Below are 24,657 nucleotides of genomic sequence, written 5' to 3' on the forward strand. Positions count from 1 at the left end.
ACCACTACATCCTATACCTATACCTAACCACTACATCCTATACCTAACAACTACACCCTACATCCTATACCCTAACAACTACACCCTACATCCTATACCCTAACCACTACACCATACATCCTATACCCTAACCACTACATCCTATACCCTAACCACTACATCCTATACCCTAACCACTACATCCTATACCCTAACCACTACACCCTACATCCTATACCCTAACCACTACACCCTACATCCTATACCCTAACCACTACACCCTACATCCTATACCCTAACCACTACACCCTACATCCTATACCCTAACCACTACACCCTACATCCTATACCCTAACAACTACACCCTACATCCTATACCCTAACCACTACACCCTACATCCTATACCCTAACCACTACATCCTATACCCTAACCACTACACCCTACATCCTATACCCTAACCACTACACCCTACATCCTATACCCTAACCACTACACCCTACATCCTATACCCTAACAACTACCACAACCCTAAAGTACCGTAACACTACTCTAACCCTACTTATACACGCTAACCACCCTAGCCCCTAACCACTACCACAGCACTACTCATACACACTAACCACCCTAGCCCCTAACCACTACCCTAGCACTACTCATACACACTAACCACCCTAACCCCTAAACCCTACCCTACTAAATTACTTACCGTTAGCTCAAACTTAAATCAAATCAAATCATATTGGTCACATACACATGGTTAGCAGATGTTAATGCGAGTGTAGCGAAATGCTTGTGCTTCTAGTTCCGACAGCGCAGTAATATCTAACAAGTAATCTAACAGTTCCACAACAACCTAATAGACACAAATCTAAGTAAAGGAATGGAATAAGTATATATACATATAAATATATGGATGAGCGATGACAGAGCGGCATAGGCTAGATGCAATAGATAGATTACATAAAATACAGTATGTACATATGAGATGAGTAATGTAAGATATGTTATTATTATTAAAGTGACTAGTGATCCGTTTATTCAAGTGACCAGTGATTTCAAGTCTTTATGTTGACAGCAGCCTCTAGTGTGTTAGTGATGGCTGTTTAACAGTCTGATGGCCTTGAGATAGAAGCTATACTTCAGTCTCTCGGTACCAGCTTTGATGCACCTGTACTGACCTCTCCTTCTGGATGGTAGCGGTGTGAACAGGCAGTGGCTCGGGTGGTTGTTGTCCTTGATGATATTTTGTCCATCCTGTGACATCGGGTGCTGTAGGTGTTCAGTGTGGTAATCACATAGATAGATTCTAAAAGGTTCTAAAGCTTCTAAAGATCGTAAAGCTTCTAAAGATTCGATAGGTTTTAAAAGCTTCTAAAGCTTCTAGAGCTTCTAAAGTTTCTAGAGCTAATAGAGCTTCTAAAAGTTTGAAATCTTCTAAATGTTCTAGAGCTTCTAAAGGTTCTAGAGCTTCTAGAGCTTTTAAAGCTTCTAACAGTTCTAAAGCTTCTAGAGCTTCTAAAGGTTTTAAAGGGTTCTAAAGCTTCTAGAGCTTTATAAAGGTTTGAAAGGTTCTAAAGCTTCTAGAGCTTCTAAAGGTTCTATAGCTTCTAAAGCTTCAAGAGCTTCTAAAGGTTTTAAATGTTCTAAAAGTTTCTAAAGCTTCTAAAGGTTCTAAAGTTTCTAGAGCTTCTAGAGCTTCTAAAAGTTCTAGAGCTTTTAAAAGTTCTAAAGCTTCTAAATGTTCTAGAGCTTCTAAAGGTTCTAGAGCATCTAAAGGTTCTAGAGCTTCTAAAGCTTCTAGAGCTTCTAAAGGTTTTAAATGTTCTAAAGCTTCTAAAGGTTCTAAAGCTTCTAGAGCTTCTAGAGCTTCTAGAGCTTCTAAAAGTTCTAGAGCTTTTAAAAGTTCTAAAGCTTCTAAATGTTCTAGAGCTTCTAAAGGTTCTAGAGCTTCTAAAGGTTCTAAAATGTTCTAGAGCGTATAGAGCTTCTAAAGGTTCTAAAGCTTCTAAAGGTTCTAAAGCTTTGACAGGTTTTAAAAGCTTCTCAAGGTTCTAAAGCTTCTAAAGGTTTTAAAAGGTTCTAGAGTGTATAGAGCTTCTAAAGGTTTTAAAGCTTCTAAAGTTTCTAAATCTTCTAGAGCTTCTAAAGGTTCTAGAGTCTCTAAAGGTTCTAAATGTTTTAAAGGTACTAAAAGGTTCTAAACGGTAATAAAGTTTCTAAAAGTTATAAAGCTTCTAAAGGTTCTAGAGCTTTTAAAGGTTCTAAAGGTTCTACATGTTTTAAACTAATAGAACTAAAAACGTTCCAAACTTCTAAAGGGTATTCAAGTTTCTGGTGCATTCCTGAGTTTTAAGACCTGTCAACACCATTCAGCAATCTGAGAGACGGCTATTGTTGAAAGGTCGTCAGAGACAATTAAAATCCCTCTATCCATCTTTCTCTCTACCGCTCCTCTATCCTTCTCTTTCAAACATGTCCCCCCTCAACTCTCCCTGACTCATGCCAGAAACAAAACACCTCCTCTAGCAGAGGCTTTTAGATGGAGGAGGGAGGAAAGAGAGCTGGGGGTGTCGGAGGGCTTGGTACCAACATGGCAACATAACCAACCAGGCACACGCATGCACACAGGCAAACTCAAAAACACACACGAGGAAAACAATCAGTGGTTCAATTTGTTCCAATTCGAGTCAGTTTAACTTGGCATTTCTCTGTATAGGAGTGCAACAATATTCATAAATTGAACATAGATTGAATTTAACAGGGGGCGACCCCAAAACGTTACTTAAAGTTACTTCACTTTGGTTACTGTTTATGCATAGAGCTGGTGTCTGTAGACGTCGGTATCTTGTGGAGGCTGTAGCTGGTGTCTGTAGCTGGTGTCTGTCTGTGTCTCAGAATGCAGATCTTAGGTGTCGTTGGGCAGATGTAGTCTTCGGGATGAAAAGACAGGTGATGAAAGGGAGGAGCTCGAGAAATAGGTGACAGAAGGAAAGAGGAAGCTCTGTCGCAGAGAAACACTTCTCTCTCTCCCCTCTCTATATCCCCCTCTCTCTCTCTCTCGCCTCTCTATATCCCCCTCTCTCTCGGCTCTCTCCCCTCTCTAGGGCTCCCTCTCTCTCTCCACTATGAGTATGTAACAAATACACACGTCCCAAAGCAGTTGCAGGGGCTATCATTTGCGCCAGAAATCTGGGCTCTCTCTCTCTCTCTCTCTCTCTCTCTCTCTCCGGCTCTCTCTCAGGCTCTCTCTCTTGCGTTTACAGAACTACATCCCTCCAGAATCTCTGACGTTGCTCCGTGTCCTGTGTGTCGACAGGCGTCCATCCTACCGGAGAAAGGAGTATCCGCTCTACAGAACAACTTCTTCATCACTAACCTCATGGGAGGCTACGGCTTCTTTCGTTGTTGTGGTCAGGCGGTAGAGCCTATCTATTGTTGTTGTTGTCTGGAAGTCTGATTGCAGTGTGTTAGTTGGGGTAGGTCATAGCCTGGGTACCAGTCTAGTTCAAGAAGTTGAAATATATATAAAACAGGTCTGGATTTCAGGCTAGTTTCCCATAATGCCTACAAGAGAGTGTGGGCCAGGGTTTTAGAACAGACACCTTTATTCTTAATGTTGATAATGTAACAAAACGGGCCCCTATGACATGACCAGCTGTAAACAAGCAGAAAACTGAGCGGTGAATTTTACAGCCATTTTTATTGATTAGCATTCGGGGATAATTGCTGTCCATATCTTTAACTGTGTTGTGGTGTCTGCTTTCATTGGACAGCTTTAGTCTCGCTAATGATCATAGTTATATATAATTAATTAGAAGACTGCAAAATGACCGTAAGAAGCCCAAACAGATATAATATTTGACTGAAGCATAATAATGTTTAACCTTGTGATAATATACAAATGTAAATGTGTCTCTCTACTACGTAGATGTGTCTTTACTCTCTCTAATACTTGGGAACAGATTTTATAAATTAAAATCATTTGGAGCTGATTTCCTGGTATTTTTTTACAGTCTTCTATGTCCAGCAGTAAAAAAAAGTACATATAAAGTTGACAAAAACATTTAGGCGGCCAGAATAAAACCAAATAGTTTACTACTTTTGACAGGAGACATGTACTGTTCCCAACTAGGTCTATCGTCAAATGTATGTATGTTCTGTATGGTAAATAGGGTCTCATTTGGGACATAACCTTTGTTATATTATAAATATATTGAGAAGTTTTAAATGCTGTCTCAATAAATGGTGATGTTGATTGTGTTGTGGTCAGGTCCTCCAGAGGGATCCAGAGTGTTCGAGGCTTGAAGCCTGTAGTGTCCTGGAGTCAGTTAATGCTGCTGCAGGAAAACCCCTCTGCTGCCCCAACCACGAGGGCAAGGTAGGGTTCTATTACCACTAATACCCCTCCACTACCCCCTACTAACACTAATACCCCCCTCTACTACCCCCTACTAACACTAATACCCCTCTACTACCCCCTACTAACACTAATACCCCTCTACTACCACTCATACCCCTCTACTACCCCCTACAACCACTGATACCCCTCTACTACCCCCTACTAACACTAATACCCCTCTACTACCCTCCACTACCCCTCTACTATCACTAATACCCCTCTACTACCCCCTACAACCACTGATACCCCTCTACTACCCCCTACTAACACTAATACCCCTCTACTACCCCCTACTAACACTGATACCCCTCTATGACCCCCTACAACCACTGATACCCCTCTACTACCCCCTACTAACACTAATACCCCTCTACTACCCCAACTACCTCAAATACCCCTCTACTACCCCCAACTACAACTAATACCCCTCTACTACCCCAACTACCACTAATACCCCTCTACTACCCCCAACTACCACTAATACCCCTCTACTACCCCAACTACCACTAATACCCCTCTAATACCCAAACTACCACTAATACCCCTCTACTACCCCAACTACCACTAATACCCTTCTACTACCCCAACTACCTCAAATACCACTCTACTACCACTAATACCCCTCTACTACCCCTCTACTACCACTAATACCCCTCTACTACCCCTCTACTACCACGGATATCCCTCTACTACCACTAATATCCCTCTACTACCACTAATACCCCTCTACTACCACTAATATCCCTCTACTACCCCAACTCCCTCAAATACCACTCTACTACCCCCAACTACCACTAATACCCCTCTACTATCCCCTACTAACACTAATACCCCTCTACTACCCCTTTACTACCTCAAATACCCTTCTACTACCCCCAACTACCACTAATACCCCTCTACTAACCCAACTACCTCAAATTTCCCTCACTTTACCCTACTGTCAATTACCCTCACTACACCCTACTGACCACTAACACCCCTCTACTACCCCCAACTGACTGAAATGTCACTCTACTACCCCAAATACCACTAATACCCTCTACTACCATAATACCTCTACTACCACTAAGACCCCCTCTACTACCCCCAACTACCACTAATTCCCTCTACTACCTCAAATACCCCTCTATTACCCCAACTACCACCAATACCCCTCTACTACCCCAACTACCACTAAGCTCCCCCTACTACCCCCAACTACCTCAAATACCCCTCTATGGCCAACTACCTCAAATCCCCTCTACTATCCCCAACTACCACTAATACCCCTCTACTACCCCAACTACCTCAAATACCACTCTACTACCTCAAATACCCCTCTAATACCCCAACTACCACTAATACCCCTCTACTACCCCAACTACCTCAAATACCCCTCTACTACCCCCAACTACCACTAATACCCCTCTACTACCCCAACTACCTCAAATACCACTCTACTACCTCAAATACCCCTCTTCTACCCCAACTACCACTAATACCCCTCTTATACCCCAACTACCTCAAATACCACTCTACTACCACTAATACCCCTCTACTACCCCTCTACTACCACTAATACCCCTCTACTACCCCAACTACCACTAATACCCCTCTAATACCCAAACTACCACTGAACCCTCTACTACCCCAACTACCACTAATGATGTTTATGTTGTGGGTACCCCAACTACCTCAAATACCACTCTACTACCACTAATACCCCTCTACTACCCCCTCTACTACACTAATACCCCTCTACTACCCTCTACTACCACTGATATCCCTCTACTACCACTAATATCCCTCTACTACCACTAATACCCCTCTACTACCACTAATATCCCTCTACTACCCCAACTCCCTCAAATACCACTCTACTACCCCCAACTACCACTAATACCCCTCTACTATCCCCTACTAACACTAATACCCCTCTACTACCCCTTTACTACCTCAAATACCCTTCTACTACCCCCAACTACCACTAATACCCCTCTACTAACCCAACTACCTCAAATAACCCTCTACTACACCCTACTACCTCAATTACCCCTCTACTACACCCTACTACCACTAACACCCCTCTACTACCCCCAACTACCACTGATACCACTCTACTACCCCCAACTACCACTAATACCCCTCTACTACCACTAATACCCCTCTACTACCACTAATACCCCTCTACTACCCCCAACTACCACTAATACCCCTCTAATACCCCCAACTACCTCAAATACCCATCTACTACCCCAAACTACCACTAATACCCCTCTACTACCTCAAATAAAACCTCTAATACCCCAACTACTTTTGACTAATACCCTCTAATACCCCAACTACCTCAAATACCCCTCTACAACCCCAACTACCTCAAATACCACTCTACTACCTCAAATACCCTCTTCTACCCCAACTACCACTAATACCCCTCTTATACCCCAACTACCTCAAATACCACTCTACTACCTCAAATACCCCTCTTCTACCCCAACTACCACTAATACCCCTCTTATACCCCAACTACCTCAAATACCACTCTACTGCCACTAAAATACCCCTCTACTACCCCTCTACTACCACTAATACCCCTCTACTACCCCCTACTACCACTAATACCCCTCTACTACCACTAATACCCCTCTACTACCCCAAACTACCACTAATACCCCTCTACTACCCCCTACTACCACTAATACCCTCTACTACCACTAATAACCCTCTACTACCACTAATATCCCTCTACTACCCCAACTACCTCAAATACCACTCTACTACCCCAAACTACCACTAATACCCCTCTACTACCCCTACTAACACTAATAACCCTCTACTACCCATTTACTACCTCAAATATCCCTCTACTACCTCCAACTACCACTAATACCCCTCTACTACCACAAATACCCCTACTACCACTAATACCCCTCTAATATCCCCTACAACCACTGATACCCCTCTACTACCCCTACAACCACTGATACCCCTCTACTACACCCTACAACCACTGATACCCTCTACTACCCCTAAAACCACTGATACCCCTCTACACTCTACCACACCAAAATGTCCTACTACCACTAATACCCTCTACTACCACTAATACCCCTCTACTACCACTAAAATCCCTCTACTACCCCAACTACCTCAAATACCACTCTACTACCCCAAACTACCACTAATACCCTCTACTACCCCCTACTAACACTAATAACCCTCTACTACCCATTTACTACCTCAAATACCCATCTACTACCTCCAACTACCACGAATACCCCTCTACTACACCCTACTACCTCAAATACCCTCTACTACACCCTACTACCACTAACACCCCTCCACTAACACCCCTCTACTACCCCCAAATACCACTGATACCCCTCTACTACCCCCAACTACCACTAATACCCCTCTACTACCTCAAATACCCCTCTACTACCCCAACTACCACCAATACCCCTCTACTACCCCCAACTACCACGAATACCCCTCTTCTACCCCACTACCACTAATACCCCTCTACTACCCCAACTACCTCAAATACCCTCTAATACCCCAACTACCACTAATACCCCTCTAATACCCCCAACTACCTCAAATACCCATCTACTACCCCAAACTACCACTAATACCCCTCTACTACCTCAAATACCCCTCTAATACCCCAACTACCACTAATACCCCTCTAATACCCTAACTACCTCAAATACCCCTCTACAACCCCAACTACCTCAAATACCACTCTACTACCTCAAATACCCCTCTTCTACCCCAACTACCACTAATACCCCTCTTATACCCCAACTACCTCAAATACCACTCTACTACCTCAAATACCCCTCTTCTACCCCAACTACCACTAATACCCCTCTTATACCCCAACTACCTCAAATACCACTCTACTACCACTAATACCCCTCTACTACCCCTCTACTACCACTAATACCCCTCTACTACCCCCTACTACCACTAATACCCCTCTACTACCACTAATACCCCTCTACTACCCCTCTACTACCACTAATACCCCTCTACTACCCCCTACTACCACTAATACCCCTCTACTACCACTAATAACCCTCTACTACCACTAATATCCCTCTACTACCCCAACTACCTCAAATACCACTCTACTACCCCAAACTACCACTAATACCCCTCTACTACCCCCTACTAACACTAATAACCCTCTACTACCCATTTACTACCTCAAATATCCCTCTACTACCTCCAACTACCACGAATACCCCTCTACTACCACAAATACCCCCTACTACCACTAATACCCCTCTAATATCCCCTACAACCACTGATACCCCTCTACTACCCCCTACAACCACTGATACCCCTCTACTACACCCTACAACCACTGATACCCCTCTACTACCCCCTAAAACCACTGATACCCCTCTACACTCTACCACACCAAAATGTCCTACTACCACTAATACCCCTCTACTACCACTAATACCCCTCTACTACCACTAATATCCCTCTACTACCCCAACTACCTCAAATACCACTCTACTACCCCAAACTACCACTAATACCCTCTACTACCCCCTACTAACACTAATAACCCTCTACTACCCATTTACTACCTCAAATACCCATCTACTACCTCCAACTACCACGAATACCCCTCTACTACACCCTACTACCTCAAATACCCCTCTACTACACCCTACTACCACTAACACCCCTCCACTAACACCCCTCTACTACCCCCAAATACCACTGATACCCCTCTACTACCCCCAACTACCACTAATACCCCTCTACTACCTCAAATACCCCTCTACTACCCCAACTACCACCAATACCCCTCTACTACCCCCAACTACCACGAATACCCCTCTTCTACCCCAACTACCACTAATACCCCTCTACTACCCCAACTACCTCAAATACCCCTCTAATACCCCAACTACCACTAATACCCCTCTAATACCCCCAACTACCTCAAATACCCCTCTACTACCCCAAACTACCACTAATACCCCTCTACTACCTCAAATACCCCTCTAATACCCCAACTACCACTAATACCCCTCTAATACCCTAACTACCTCAAATACCCCTCTACAACCCCAACTACCTCAAATACCACTCTACTACCTCAAATACCCCTCTTCTACCCCAACTACCACTAATACCCCTCTTATACCCCAACTACCTCAAATACCACTCTACTACCTCAAATACCCCTCTTCTACCCCAACTACCACTAATACCCCTCTTATACCCCAACTACCTCAAATACCACTCTACTACCACTAATACCCCTCTACTACCCCTCTACTACCACTAATACCCCTCTACTACCCCCTACTACCACTAATACCCCTCTACTACCACTAATACCCCTCTACTACCCCTCTACTACCACTAATACCCCTCTACTACCCCCTACTACCACTAATACCCCTCTACTACCACTAATAACCCTCTACTACCACTAATATCCCTCTACTACCCCAACTACCTCAAATACCACTCTACTACCCCAAACTACCACTAATACCCTCTACTACCCCTACTAACACTAATAACCCTCTACTACCCATTTACTACCTCAAATATCCCTCTACTACCTCCAACTACCACGAATACCCCTCTACTACCACAAATACCCCTACTACCACTAATACCCCTCTAATATCCCCTACAACCACTGATACCCTCTACTACCCCTACAACCACTGATACCCTCTACTACACCCTACAACCACTGATACCCCTCTACTACCCCCTAAAACCACTGATACCCCTCTACACTCTACCACACCAAAATGTCCTACTACCACTAACACCCCTCTACTACCACTAATATCCCTCTACTACCCCCTATAACCACTAATACCCCTCTACTACCCCCTACAACCACTAATACCCCTCTACTACCCCCTACAACCACTAATACCCCTCTACTACCCCCTAAAAACACGAATACCCCTCTACTAGCCCCTACAACCACTGATACCCCTCCACTACCCCCTAAAACCACTAATACCCCTCTACTACCCCCTAAAACCACTAATACCCCTCTACTACCCCCTACAACCGCTGATACCCCTCTACTACCCCCTACAACCACTGATACCACTCTACTACCACTAATACCCCTCTACTACCACGAATACCCCCTACTACCACTAATACCCCTCTAATATCCCCTACAACCACTGATACCCCTCTACTACCCCCTACAACCACTGATACCCCTCTACTACCCCCTACAACCACTAATACCCCTCTACTACTCCCGACAACCACTAATTCCCTCTACTACCACTAATACCACCCTACTACCACTAATACCCCTCTACTACCCCCTACAACCACTAATACCCCTCTACTACCCCCTACAACCACTGATACCCCTCTACTACCCCCTACAACCACTAATACCCCTCTACGCTCTACTACACCAACATGTCTTACTACCACTAATACCCCTCTACTACCCCCTACAACCACTGATACCCCTCTACTACCCCCTACAACCACTAATACCCCTCTACTACCACCTACAACCACTAATACCCCTCTACTACCCCCTACAACCACTAATACCCCTCTACGCTCTACTACACCAACATGTCCTACTACCACTAATACCCCTCTACTACCCCCACTACATTATGATGCAGGTATAATACATTATGATGCAGGTATAATACATTATGATACAGGTATAATACATTATGATGCAGGTATAATACATTATAATACAGGTATATTGCATTATGATGCAGGTATAATGCATTATGATGCAGGTATAATACATTATGATGCAGGTATAATACATTATGATGCAGGTATAATACATTATGATACAGGTATAATACAGGTATAATACATTATGATGCAGGTATAATGCATTATGATACAGGTATAATACAGGTATAATACATTATGATGCAGGTATAATGCATTATGATACAGGTATAATACATTATGATGCAGGTATAATGCATTATGATACAGGTATAATACATTATGATGCATGTATAATACATTATGATACAGGTATAATACAGGTATAATACATTATGATGCAGGTATAATGCATTATGATACAGGTATAATACAGGTATAATACATTATGATGCAGGTATAATGCATTATGATGCAGGTATAATACATTATGATACAGGTATAATACAGGTATAATACATTATGATGCAGGTATAATGCATTATGATACAGGTATAATACATTATAATACAGGTATAATACATTATGATACAGGTATAATACATTATGATGCAGGTATAATGCATTATGATACAGGTATAATACAGGTATAATGCATTATGATACAGGTATAATACAGGTATAATACATTATGATGCAGGTATAATGCATTATGATACAGGTATAATACAGGTATAATGCATTATGATGCAGGTATAATACATTATGATACAGGTATAATACAGGTATAATACATTATGATGCAGGTATAATGCATTATGATACAGGTATAATACAGGTATAATACATTATGATGCAGGTATAATGCATTATGATACAGGTATAATACAGGTATAATGCATTATGATGCAGGTATAATACATTATGATACAGGTATAATACAGGTATAATGCATTATGATACAGGTATAATACAGGTATAATACATTATGATGCAGGTATAATGCATTATGATACAGGTATAATGCATTATGATGCAGGTATAATACATTATGATACAGGTATAATACATTATGATGCAGGTATAATGCATTATGATACAGGTATAATACAGGTATAATGCATTATGATACAGGTATAATACAGGTATAATACATTATAATACAGGTATAATACATTATGATACAGGTATAATACATTATGATGCAGGTATAATACATTATGATGCAGGTATAATGCATTATGATACAGGTATAATACAGGTATAATGCATTATGATGCAGGTATAATACATTATGATACAGGTATAATACAGGTATAATACATTATGATGCAGGTATAATGCATTATGATACAGGTATAATACAGGTATAATACATTATGATGCAGGTATAATGCATTATGATACAGGTATAATACAGGTATAATGCATTATGATGCAGGTATAATACATTATGATACAGGTATAATACAGGTATAATACATTATGATGCAGGTATAATACAGATGTATAATACATTATGATGCAGGTATAATACATTATGATGCAGGTATAATACATTATGATACAGGTATAATACATTATGATGCATATAATGATACAGGTATAATACATTATGATGCAGGTATAATACATTATGATGCAGGTATAATACATTATGATACAGGTATAATACATTATGATGCAGGTATAATACATTATGATGCAGGTATAATACATTATGATGCAGGTATAATGCATTATGATGCAGGTATAATACATTATGATGCAGGTATAATACATTATGATGCAGGTATAATGCATTATGATGCAGGTATAATACATTATGATACAGGTATAATACAGGTATAATGCATTATGATACAGGTATAATACAGGTATAATACATTATTATGCAGGTATAATACATTATGATACAGGTATAATACATTATGATGCAGGTATAATACATTATGATGCAGGTATAATACATTATGATGCAGGTATAATGCATTATGATGCAGGTATAATACATTATGATGCAGGTATAATACATTATGATGCAGGTATAATACATTATGATACAGGTATAATTTTTTATTTTTATTTTTTTAATTTCACCTTTATTTAACCAGGTAGGCTAGTTGAGAACAAGTTCTCATTTGCAACTGCGACCTGGCCAAGATAAAGCATAGCAGTGTGAACAGACAACACAGAGTTACACATGGAGTAAACAATTAGCAAGTCAATAACACAGTAGAAAAAATGGGCAGTCTATATACAATGTGTGATGCAGGTATAATACAGGTAAAAGGCATGATGAGGTATAATACGAATAATACATTATGATGCAGATTAACACTGGAGTGATAAATGATCATGATGGGCATGTACAGGTAGAGATATTGGTGTGCAAAATAGATGCAGAAAAGTAAATAAATAAAAATAGTATAAAAACAGTATGGGAATGAGGTAGGTGAAAAAGGATGCAGGTATTTACCTATAGACTATGTACAGCTGCAGCGATAATCAGGTATAATACATGCTCGGATAGCTGATGTTTGAAGTTGGAGAGGGAGATAAAAGTCTAAACTTCAGCGATTTTTGCAATAATACATTATGTTCCAGTCACATGATGCAGAGTACTGGATGATACAGAAAGGCGGTAAATGAGGTGATGGCTATAGGGATGATCAGTGAGATACACATTATGCTGGAGCGCGTGCACGGATGGGTGTTGCCATCGTGACCAGTGAACTGATACTTTACCTAGCATGGACTTGTAGATGACCTGAGCCAGTGGGTCTGGCGATAATATGTAGTGAGGGCCAGCCGATAGAGCATACAAGTCGCAGTGGGGGTGGTATAAGGTGCTTTAGTGACAAAACGGATGGCACTGTGGTAGACTGCATCCAGTTTGCTGAGTAGAGTGTATAATACATTTTGTAGATGACATCGGTATAATATCGGTTATGATAGTCAGTTTTACTAGGGTAAGCTTGGCAGCGTGATGAAGGAGGCTTTGTTGCAGGAATAGAAAGCCGACTCTGGATTTGATTTTTGATTGGAGATGTTTGATGTGAGTCTGGAAGGAGAGTAATGCAGTCTAGCCAGACACCTAGGTACTTATAGATGTCCACATATTCAAGGTTGGAACCATCCAGGGTGGTGATGCTATGTCAGGTATAATGCAGGCAGCGATCAGGTAAAAGCATGCATTTGGTTTTACTCGCGTTTAAGAGCAGTTGGAGGCCACGATAGGAGGTATAATGGCATTGAAGCTCGTTTGGAGGTTGGATAGCACAGTGGTTGGATAGCACAGTGTCCAATGAGGTATAATACAGGTATAATACATTATGATACAGGTATAATACAGGTATAATACATTATGATGCAGGTATAATACATTATGATGCAGGTATAATACATTATGATGCAGGTATAATATATTGTGATGCAGGTATAATACATTATGATACAGGTATAATACATTATGATGCAGGTATAATACATTATGATGCAGGTATAATACATTATGATGCAGGTATAATACATTATGATGCAGGTATAATACAGGTATAATACATTATGATGCAGGTATAATACATTATGATGCAGGTATAATACATTATGATGCAGGTATAATACATTATGATGCAGGTATAATACATTATGATACAGGTATAATACAGGTATAATACATTATGATGCAGGTATAATACATTATGATGCAGGTATAATACATTATGATGCAGGTATAATACATTATGATGCAGGTATAATACATTATGATACAGGTATAATACAGGTATAATACATTATGATGCAGGTATAATACATTATGATGCAGGTATAATACATTATGATACAGGTATAATACAGGTATAATACATTATGATGCAGGTATAATACATTATGATACAGGTATAATACATTATGATGCAGGTATAATACATTATGATGCAGGTATAATACAGGTATAATACATTATGATGCAGGTATAATACAGATATAATACATTATGATGCAGGTATAGTACATTATGATGCAGGTATAATACAGATATAATACATTATAATGCAGGTATAATACATTATGATGCAGGTATAATACATTATGATGCAGGTATAATACAGGTATAATACATTATGATGCAGGTATAATACATTATGATGCAGGTATAATACATTATGATGCAGGTATAATACATTATGATGCAGGTATAATACAGGTATAATACATTATGATGCAGGTATAATACAGGTATAATACATTATGATACAGGTATATGATACAGGTATAATACATTATGATGCAGGTATAATACATTATGATACAGGTATAATACATTATGATGCAGGTATAATACATTATGATGCAGGTATAATACAGGTATAATACATTATGATACAGGTATAATACAGGTATAATACATTATGATGCAGGTATAATGCATTATGATGCAGGTATAATACATTATGATGCAGGTATAATACATTATGATGCAGGTATAATACATTATGATACAGGTATAATACAGATATAATACATTATGATACAGGTATAATACAGGTATAATACATTATGATGCAGGTATAATACATGTATAATACAGGTATAATACATTATGATACAGGTATAATACATTATGATGCAGGTATAATACAGGTATAATACATTATGATACAGGTATAATACAGGTATAATACATTATGATACAGGTATAATACATTATGATGCAGGTATAATACAGGTATAATACAGGTATAATACATTATGATACAGGTATAATACAGGTATAATACATTATGATGCAGGTATAATACAGGTATAATACAGGTATAATACATTATGATACAGGTATAATACATTATGATACAGGTATAATACATTATGATGCAGGTATAATACAGGTATAATACATTATGATACAGGTATAATACAGGTATAATACATTATGATGCAGGTATAATGCATTATGATGCAGGTATAATACATTATGATGCAGGTATAATACATTATGATGCAGGTATAATACATTATAATACAGGTATAATACATTATGATACAGGTATAATACATTATGATGCAGGTATAATACATTATGATATGATACAGTATAATACATTATGATGAGGTATAATACATTATGATGTATAATACATTATGATGGTATAATACATTATGATGTATAATACATTATGATACAGGTATAATACATTATAATACAGGTATAATACATTATGATGCAGGTATAATACATTGATGGTATAATACAGGTATATAATACAGGTATAATACATTATGATGCAGGTATAATACAGGTATAATACATTATGATACAGGTATAATACATATGATGATACAGGTATAATACATTATGATACAGGTATAATACATTATGATGCAGGTATAATACATTATGATGCAGGTATAATACATTATGATACAGGTATAATACAGGTATAATACATTATGATGCAGGTATAATACATATATGATGCAGGTATAATACATTATGATGCAGGTATAATACATTATGATACAGGTATAATGATGGTATAATACAGGTATAATACATTATGATGCAGGTATAATACATTATGATATAATACATTATGATACAGGTATAATACAGGTATAATACATTATGATGCAGGTATAATACATTATGATACAGGTATAATACATTATGATGCAGGTATAATACATTATGATGCAGGTATAATACAGGTATAATACATTATGATGCAGGTATAATACAGATATAATACATTATGATGCAGGTATAGTACATTATGATGCAGGTATAATACAGATATAATACATTATAATGCAGGTATAATACATTATGATGCAGGTATAATACATTATGATGCAGGTATAATACAGGTATAATACATTATGATGCAGGTATAATACATTATGATGCAGGTATAGTACATTATGATGCAGGTATAATACATTATGATGCAGGTATAATACAGGTATAATACATTATGATGCAGGTATAATATATTGTGACGCAGGTATAATACATTATGATACAGGTATAATACAGGTATAATACATTATGATGCAGGTATAATACATTATGATACAGGTATAATACATTATGATGCAGGTATAATACATTATGATGCAGGTATAATACAGGTATAATACATTATGATACAGGTATAATACAGGTATAATACATTATGATGCAGGTATAATACATTATGATGCAGGTATAATACATTATGATACAGGTATAATACAGATATAATACATTATGATACAGGTATAATACAGGTATAATACATTATGATGCAGGTATAATACATGTATAATACAGGTATAATACATTATGATACAGGTATAATACATTATGATGCAGGTATAATACAGGTATAATACATTATGATACAGGTATAATACAGGTATAATACATTATGATACAGGTATAATACATTATGATGCAGGTATAATACATTATGGTATAATACAGGTATAATACATTATGATACAGGTATAATACAGGTATAATACATTATGATGCAGGTATATAATACATTATGATGCAGGTATAATATACATTATGATACAGGTATAGGTATAATACATTATGATACAGGTATAATACATTATGATGCAGGTATAATACATTATGATACAGGTATAATACATTATGATGCAGGTATAATACATTATGATGCAGGTATAATACAGGTATAATACATTATGATACAGGTATAATACAGGTATAATACATTATGATGCAGGTATAATGCATTATGATGCAGGTATAATACATTATGATGCAGGTATAATACATTATGATGCAGGTATAATACATTATAATACAGGTATAATACATTATAATACAGGTATAATACATTATGATGCAGGTATAATACATTATGATGCAGGTATAATACATTATGATACAGGTATAATACATTATGATGCAGGTATAATACATTATGATGCAGGTATAATACATTATGATGCAGGTATAATACATTATGATGCAGGTATAATACATTATGATGCAGGTATAATACATTATGATGCAGGTATAATACATTATGATGCAGGTATAATACATTATGATACAGGTATAATACATTATGATACAGGTATAATACATTATGATGCAGGTATAATACATTATGATGCAGGTATAATATATTATGATACAGGTATAATACATTATGATGCAGGTATAATACAGGTATATTGCATTATGATGCAGGTATAATACATTATGATGCAGGTATAATACATTATGATGCAGGTATAATACATTATGATACAGGTATAATACATTATGATGCAGGTATGGTACAGGTATAATACAGGTATATTGCATTATGATGCAGGTATAATACATTATGATGCAGGTATAATACATTATGATACAGGTATAATACATTATGATGCAGGTATAATATATTATGATACAGGTATAATACATTATGATGCAGGTATAATACAGGTATAATACATTATGATGCAGGTATAATACAGGTATAATACATTATGATGCAGGTATAATACAGGTATAATACATTATGATGCAGGTATAATACATTATGATGCAGGTATAATACATTATGATGCAGGTATAATACATTATGATGCAGGTATAATATATTGTGATGCAGGTATAATACATTATGATACAGGTATAATACAGGTATAATACATTATGATGCAGGTATAATACATTATGATACAGGTATAATACGTTATGATGCAGGTATAATACATTATGATGCAGGTATAATACATTATGATACAGGTATAATACAGGTATAATACATTATGATGCAGGTATAATACATTATGATGCAGGTATAATACATTATGATGCAGGTATAATACATTATGATGCAGGTATAATACAGGTATAATACATTATGATGCAGGTATAATACATTATGATGCAGGTATAATACATTATGATGCAGGTATAATACATTATGATGCAGGTATAATACATTATGATACAGGTATAATACAGGTATAATACATTATGATGCAGGTATAATACATTATGATGCAGGTATAATACATTATGATGCAGGTATAATACATTATGATGCAGGTATATAATATAATACATTATGATACAGGTATAATACAGGTATAATACATTATGATGCAGGTATAATACATTATAATACATTATGATGCAGGTATAATACATATAATACATATGATACAGGTATATATACATTATGATGCAGGTATAATACATTATGATACAGGTATAATACATTATGATGCAGGTATAATACATTATGATGCAGGTATAATACAGGTATAATACATTATGATGCAGGTATAATACAGATATAATACATTATGATGCAGGTATAATACAGATATAATACATTATGATGCAGGTATAGTACATTATGATGCAGGTATAATACAGATATAATACATTATAATGCAGGTATAATACATTATGATGCAGGTATAATACATTATGATGCAGGTATAATACAGGTATAATACATTATGATGCAGGTATAATACAGATATAATACATTATGATGCAGGTATAATACAGATATAATACATTATGATGCAGGTATAGTACATTATGATGCAGGTATAATACAGATATAATACATTATAATGCAGGTATAATACATTATGATGCAGGTATAATACAGGTATAATACATTATGATGCAGGTATAATACAGGTATAATACAGATATAATACATTATGATGCAGGTATAATACAGGTATAATACATTATGATGCAGGTATAATACATTATGATGCAGGTATAATACAGGTATAATACATTATGATGCAGGTATAATACATTATGATGCAGGTATAGTACATTATGATGCAGGTATAATACAGATATAATACATTATAATGCAGGTATAATACATTATGATGCAGGTATAATACAGGTATAATACATTATGATGCAGGTATAATACAGATATAATACATTATGATGCAGGTATAATACAGGTATAATACATTATGATGCAGGTATAATACATTATGATGCAGGTATAATACAGGTATAATACATTATGATGCAGGTATAATACATTATGATGCAGGTATAATACATTATGATGCAGGTATAATACATTATGATACAGCAGGTATAATACATTATGATATAATACAGGTATAATACATTATGATTATGATACAGGTATAATACATTATGATGCAGGTATAATACATTATGATGCAGGTATAATACAGGTATAAATACATTATAATACATTATGATACAGGTATAATACATTATGATGCAGGTATAATACATTATGATGCAGGTATAATACATTATGATGCAGGTATAATACATTATGATGCAGGTATAATACATTATGATACAGGTATAATACAGGTATAATACATTATGATACAGGTATAATACAGGTATAATACATTATGATGCAGGTATAATACATTATAATACAGGTATAATACATTATGATAATACATTATGATGCAGGTATAATATAAATACATTATGATACAGGTATAATACAGGTATATACATTATGATACAGGTATAATACATTATGATAATACATTATGATGCAGGTATAATACAGGTATAATACAGGTATAATACATTATGATACAGGTATAATACAGGTATAATACATTATGATGCAGGTATAATACAGGTATAATACAGGTATAATACATTATGATACAGGTATAATACATTATGATGCAGGTATAATACATTATGATACAGGTATAATACATTATGATGCAGGTATAATACATTATGATGCAGGTATAATACAGGTATAATACATTATGATACAGGTATAATACAGGTATAATACATTATGATGCAGGTATAATGCATTATGATGCAGGTATAATACATTATGATGCAGGTATAATACATTATGATGCAGGTATAATACATTATAATACAGGTATAATACATTATAATACAGGTATAATACATTATGATGCAGGTATAATACATTATGATGCAGGTATATTACATTATAATACAGGTATAATACATTATGATACAGGTATAATACATTATGATGCAGGTATAATACATTATAATACAGGTATAATACATTATGATACAGGTATAATGCATTATGATGCAGGTATAATACATTATGATGCAGGTATAATGCATTATGATGCAGGTATAATACATTATGATACAGGTATAATACATTATGATACAGGTATAATACATTATGATGCAGGTATAATACATTATGATGCAGGTATAATACATTATGATGCAGGTATAATACATTATGATGCAGGTATAATACATTATGATGCAGGTATAATATATTTTGATGCAGGTATAATACATTATGATACAGGTATAATACATTATGATGCAGGTATAATACAGGTATAATACATTATGATACAGGTATAATACAGGTATAATACATTATGATACAGGTATAATACATTATGATGCAGGTATAATACAGGTATAATACATTATGATACAGGTATAATACAGGTATAATACATTATGATGCAGGTATAATACATTATGATACAGGTATAATACATTATGATGCAGGTATAATACATTATGATACAGGTATAATACATTATGATGCAGGTATAATACATTATGATGCAGGTATAATACAGGTATAATACGTTATGATACAGGTATAATACAGGTATAATACATTATGATGCAGGTATAATGCATTATGATGCAGGTATAATACATTATGATGCAAGTATAATACATTATGATGCAGGTATAATACATTATGATGCAGGTATAATACATTATAATACAGGTATAATACATTATAATACAGGTATAATACATTATGATGCAGGTATAATACATTATAATACAGGTATAATACATTATAATACAGGTATAATACATTATGATGCAGGTATAATACATTATGATGCAGGTATAATACATTATGATACAGGTATAATACATTATGATGCAGGTATAATACATTATGATGCAGGTATAATACATTATGATACAGGTATAATACATTATGATGCAGGTATAATACATTATGATGCAGGTATAATACATTATGATGCAGGTATAATACATTATGATGCAGGTATAATACATTATGATGCAGGTATAATACATTATGATACAGGTATAATACAGGTATAATACATTATGATACAGGTATAATACATTATGATACAGGTATAATACATTATGATGCAGGTATAATACATTATGATGCAGGTATAATACATTATGATGCAGGTATAATACATTATGATGCAGGTATAATACATTATGATGCAGGTATAATATATTTTGATGCAGGTATAATACATTATGATACAGGTATAATACATTATGATGCAGGTATAATACATTATGATGCAGGTATAATACATTATGATGCAGGTATAATGCATTATGATACAGGTATAATACAGGTATAATATATTTTGATGCAGGTATAATACATTATGATGCAGGTATAATACATTATGATGCAGGTATAATACAGGTATAATACATTATGATGCAGGTATAATACAGGTATAATACAGGTATAGTACATTATGATACAGGTATAATACATTATGATGCAGGTATAATACATTATGATGCAGGTATAATACATTATGATACAGGTATAATACATTATGATGCAGGTATAATACATTATGATGCAGGTATAATACAGGTATAATACATTATGATACAGGTATAATACATTATGATGCAGGTATAATGCATTATGATGCAGGTATAATACATTATGATGCAGGTATAATGCATTATGATGCAGGTATAATACAGGTATAATATATTTTGATGCAGGTATAATACATTATGATACAGGTATAATACATTATGATGCAGGTATAATACATTATGATACAGGTATAATACAGGTATAATACATTATGATACAGGTATAATACATTATGATGCAGGTATAATACATTATGATACAGGTATAATACATTATGACGCAGGTATAATGTATTATAATGTATAAACATGATGAGTATGTCTGACCCCAGTATAATGTCTTAAAGGTTCCACGCGGTCAAAATAATGTCTTCCATGATTGGAAGTGGGACCTGTAAAATATTATACTGGAACATTTGATGATATTTGGATGAAACCAGATCCCTGTACTATGACCAAACTATGGAAAATGGCTGTTGCTTCTACACTGATACAGTTTGATCATTAAGTCACTCGTCCCCTACCCAAACACTTGAATTAAGGAGACGCAGATATTTTGTGACATCACAAAATGCCTCTCATTTTAACCCACCAATGGTAAGGTCTTAAACTCCTAATTTGATAACCTAATTTAAAAGGTGCACTATGCAGAAATCACTCTGCCATTTCCTGTTTACTAAAAAACTAAAAGTCTAATTTTAGATTGTTACAAACAAGCAAGTGTAGTGTAGAGAATCATTATACCATCTAAACTGCTGGAAAATATATTTTCCATGAAGAAAACTATTGTATTTTCAGCTGTTTGAAGCCAGTGAATAAAACCGAAAGTAAAACACGCAAAAATTAAACTTAATTGCAGATTTCTTGATTTATCTTAGATGAATTTGGACTATTTTGAGGAAGTGTGTACTGGCTTTGTTGTTGCTACGGCGTCTCAAGAGGGACAAAGTGTAATATTTCCTTTTTTCTCATTTTCCCAAGCAAAGGGTTTTTTAAGTGGGTATGCGAGGCACAGACATTTGCTCTGCCTGCTAGGAGCAAATCAAACCTAATATGCAGGGCGTCTTTAGGGAAAGATTCTCATAGGTTTCCTCTTTCACCCGTGTCTGGGTTTAGCTAGTTACTCGCCAGAAAGATCTTTAGCCAGTATGGAACACACGGAGGGGAAGTGTTGCCCAAAACTCAGACGCAGATGTGTTGTCATTACATCAAGAGACATGCCGAACAGAAGATTCATGCAAACTTCTTCCCATGATTGACAGTCACGCTATATGAACAAAAATGGTCTGTTAGTCAGTATATTTAATGTATGAAGTGTACCCAGACTTCTCCCTGTCCATTTTTAACTAAACTTGTCCAAGATGAACTAGCTAGCTAGCTTGAAGAAAAAAAACGTTGCTTACAATTCACAAATCATTTGTGAAACCATGACAGGATTGGATGTCGCATGCGATGTCCAACGTTGTTTGAGTTTCTTTGCGTAACAGCACATTTGTTTGAGACGCAACACTGCCCACTGAGTCCATGTTGCTTTGACGTAGGAATTTCCAAAGAACTGCTAGTCAATGTGTGTTCTCCGCACCACTCATTGTCTTTTCAGACTTCCTGGTAGTTTGACATGAGAGAAAAAAAGAAATTTGCTAAAATTCTGAGCAATTTTCTAGCGGAAACAAAAATGTTATGGGTGATGGTTTTGGTAGTCGAAAAGGCTATTTTACATGGGAATCAAAATGACTGTTCAGGACCTCTTAAAGTGCTTGGTGACACAAATGGTGCAGTGTGGTGTTTGTGTCCCCTGCAGGTGATGGAGTTCTACTGCGAGTCGTGTGAGACCGCCATGTGTCTGGAATGTACAAAGGGAGAGCACAGAGAGCATGTGACCGTCCCTCTGAGGGACGTCCTGGAGCAGCACAAAACCCAATTGAAGACACAGCTAGACGCCATACGCAATAGGTACGCTCACT

At 36.2% G+C, this 24,657-nt stretch overlaps 1 protein-coding gene across 35 annotated transcripts in view; it reads left to right on the forward strand.

Moving 5' to 3' along the window:
• LOC118385706 (tripartite motif-containing protein 3-like) overlaps positions 1-24,657 on the forward strand; it is a 182,374-nt gene that overhangs the window by 124,676 nt on the left and 33,041 nt on the right. For 34 of the 35 annotated variants that reach the window (XR_008138485.1, XR_008138487.1, XR_008138490.1 and 31 more), the window contains exons 2-3: positions 4,252-4,359; positions 24,495-24,646. Coding sequence is in view for 3 of the 35 variants with exons in the window: in XM_052520232.1 (XP_052376192.1) it covers positions 4,252-4,359; positions 24,495-24,646 (260 nt within the window). In the remaining 32 variants the exon portion in view is untranslated. Of the gene's footprint in view, positions 1-4,251; positions 4,360-24,471; positions 24,647-24,657 lie in introns of all 35 variants that reach the window. The other variant, XM_052520235.1, reaches the window with a different exon arrangement.

Source organism: Oncorhynchus keta, chromosome 6 (genome assembly GCF_023373465.1).
Source record: "Oncorhynchus keta strain PuntledgeMale-10-30-2019 chromosome 6, Oket_V2, whole genome shotgun sequence".
NCBI classification, from domain to species: domain Eukaryota; kingdom Metazoa; phylum Chordata; class Actinopteri; order Salmoniformes; family Salmonidae; genus Oncorhynchus; species Oncorhynchus keta.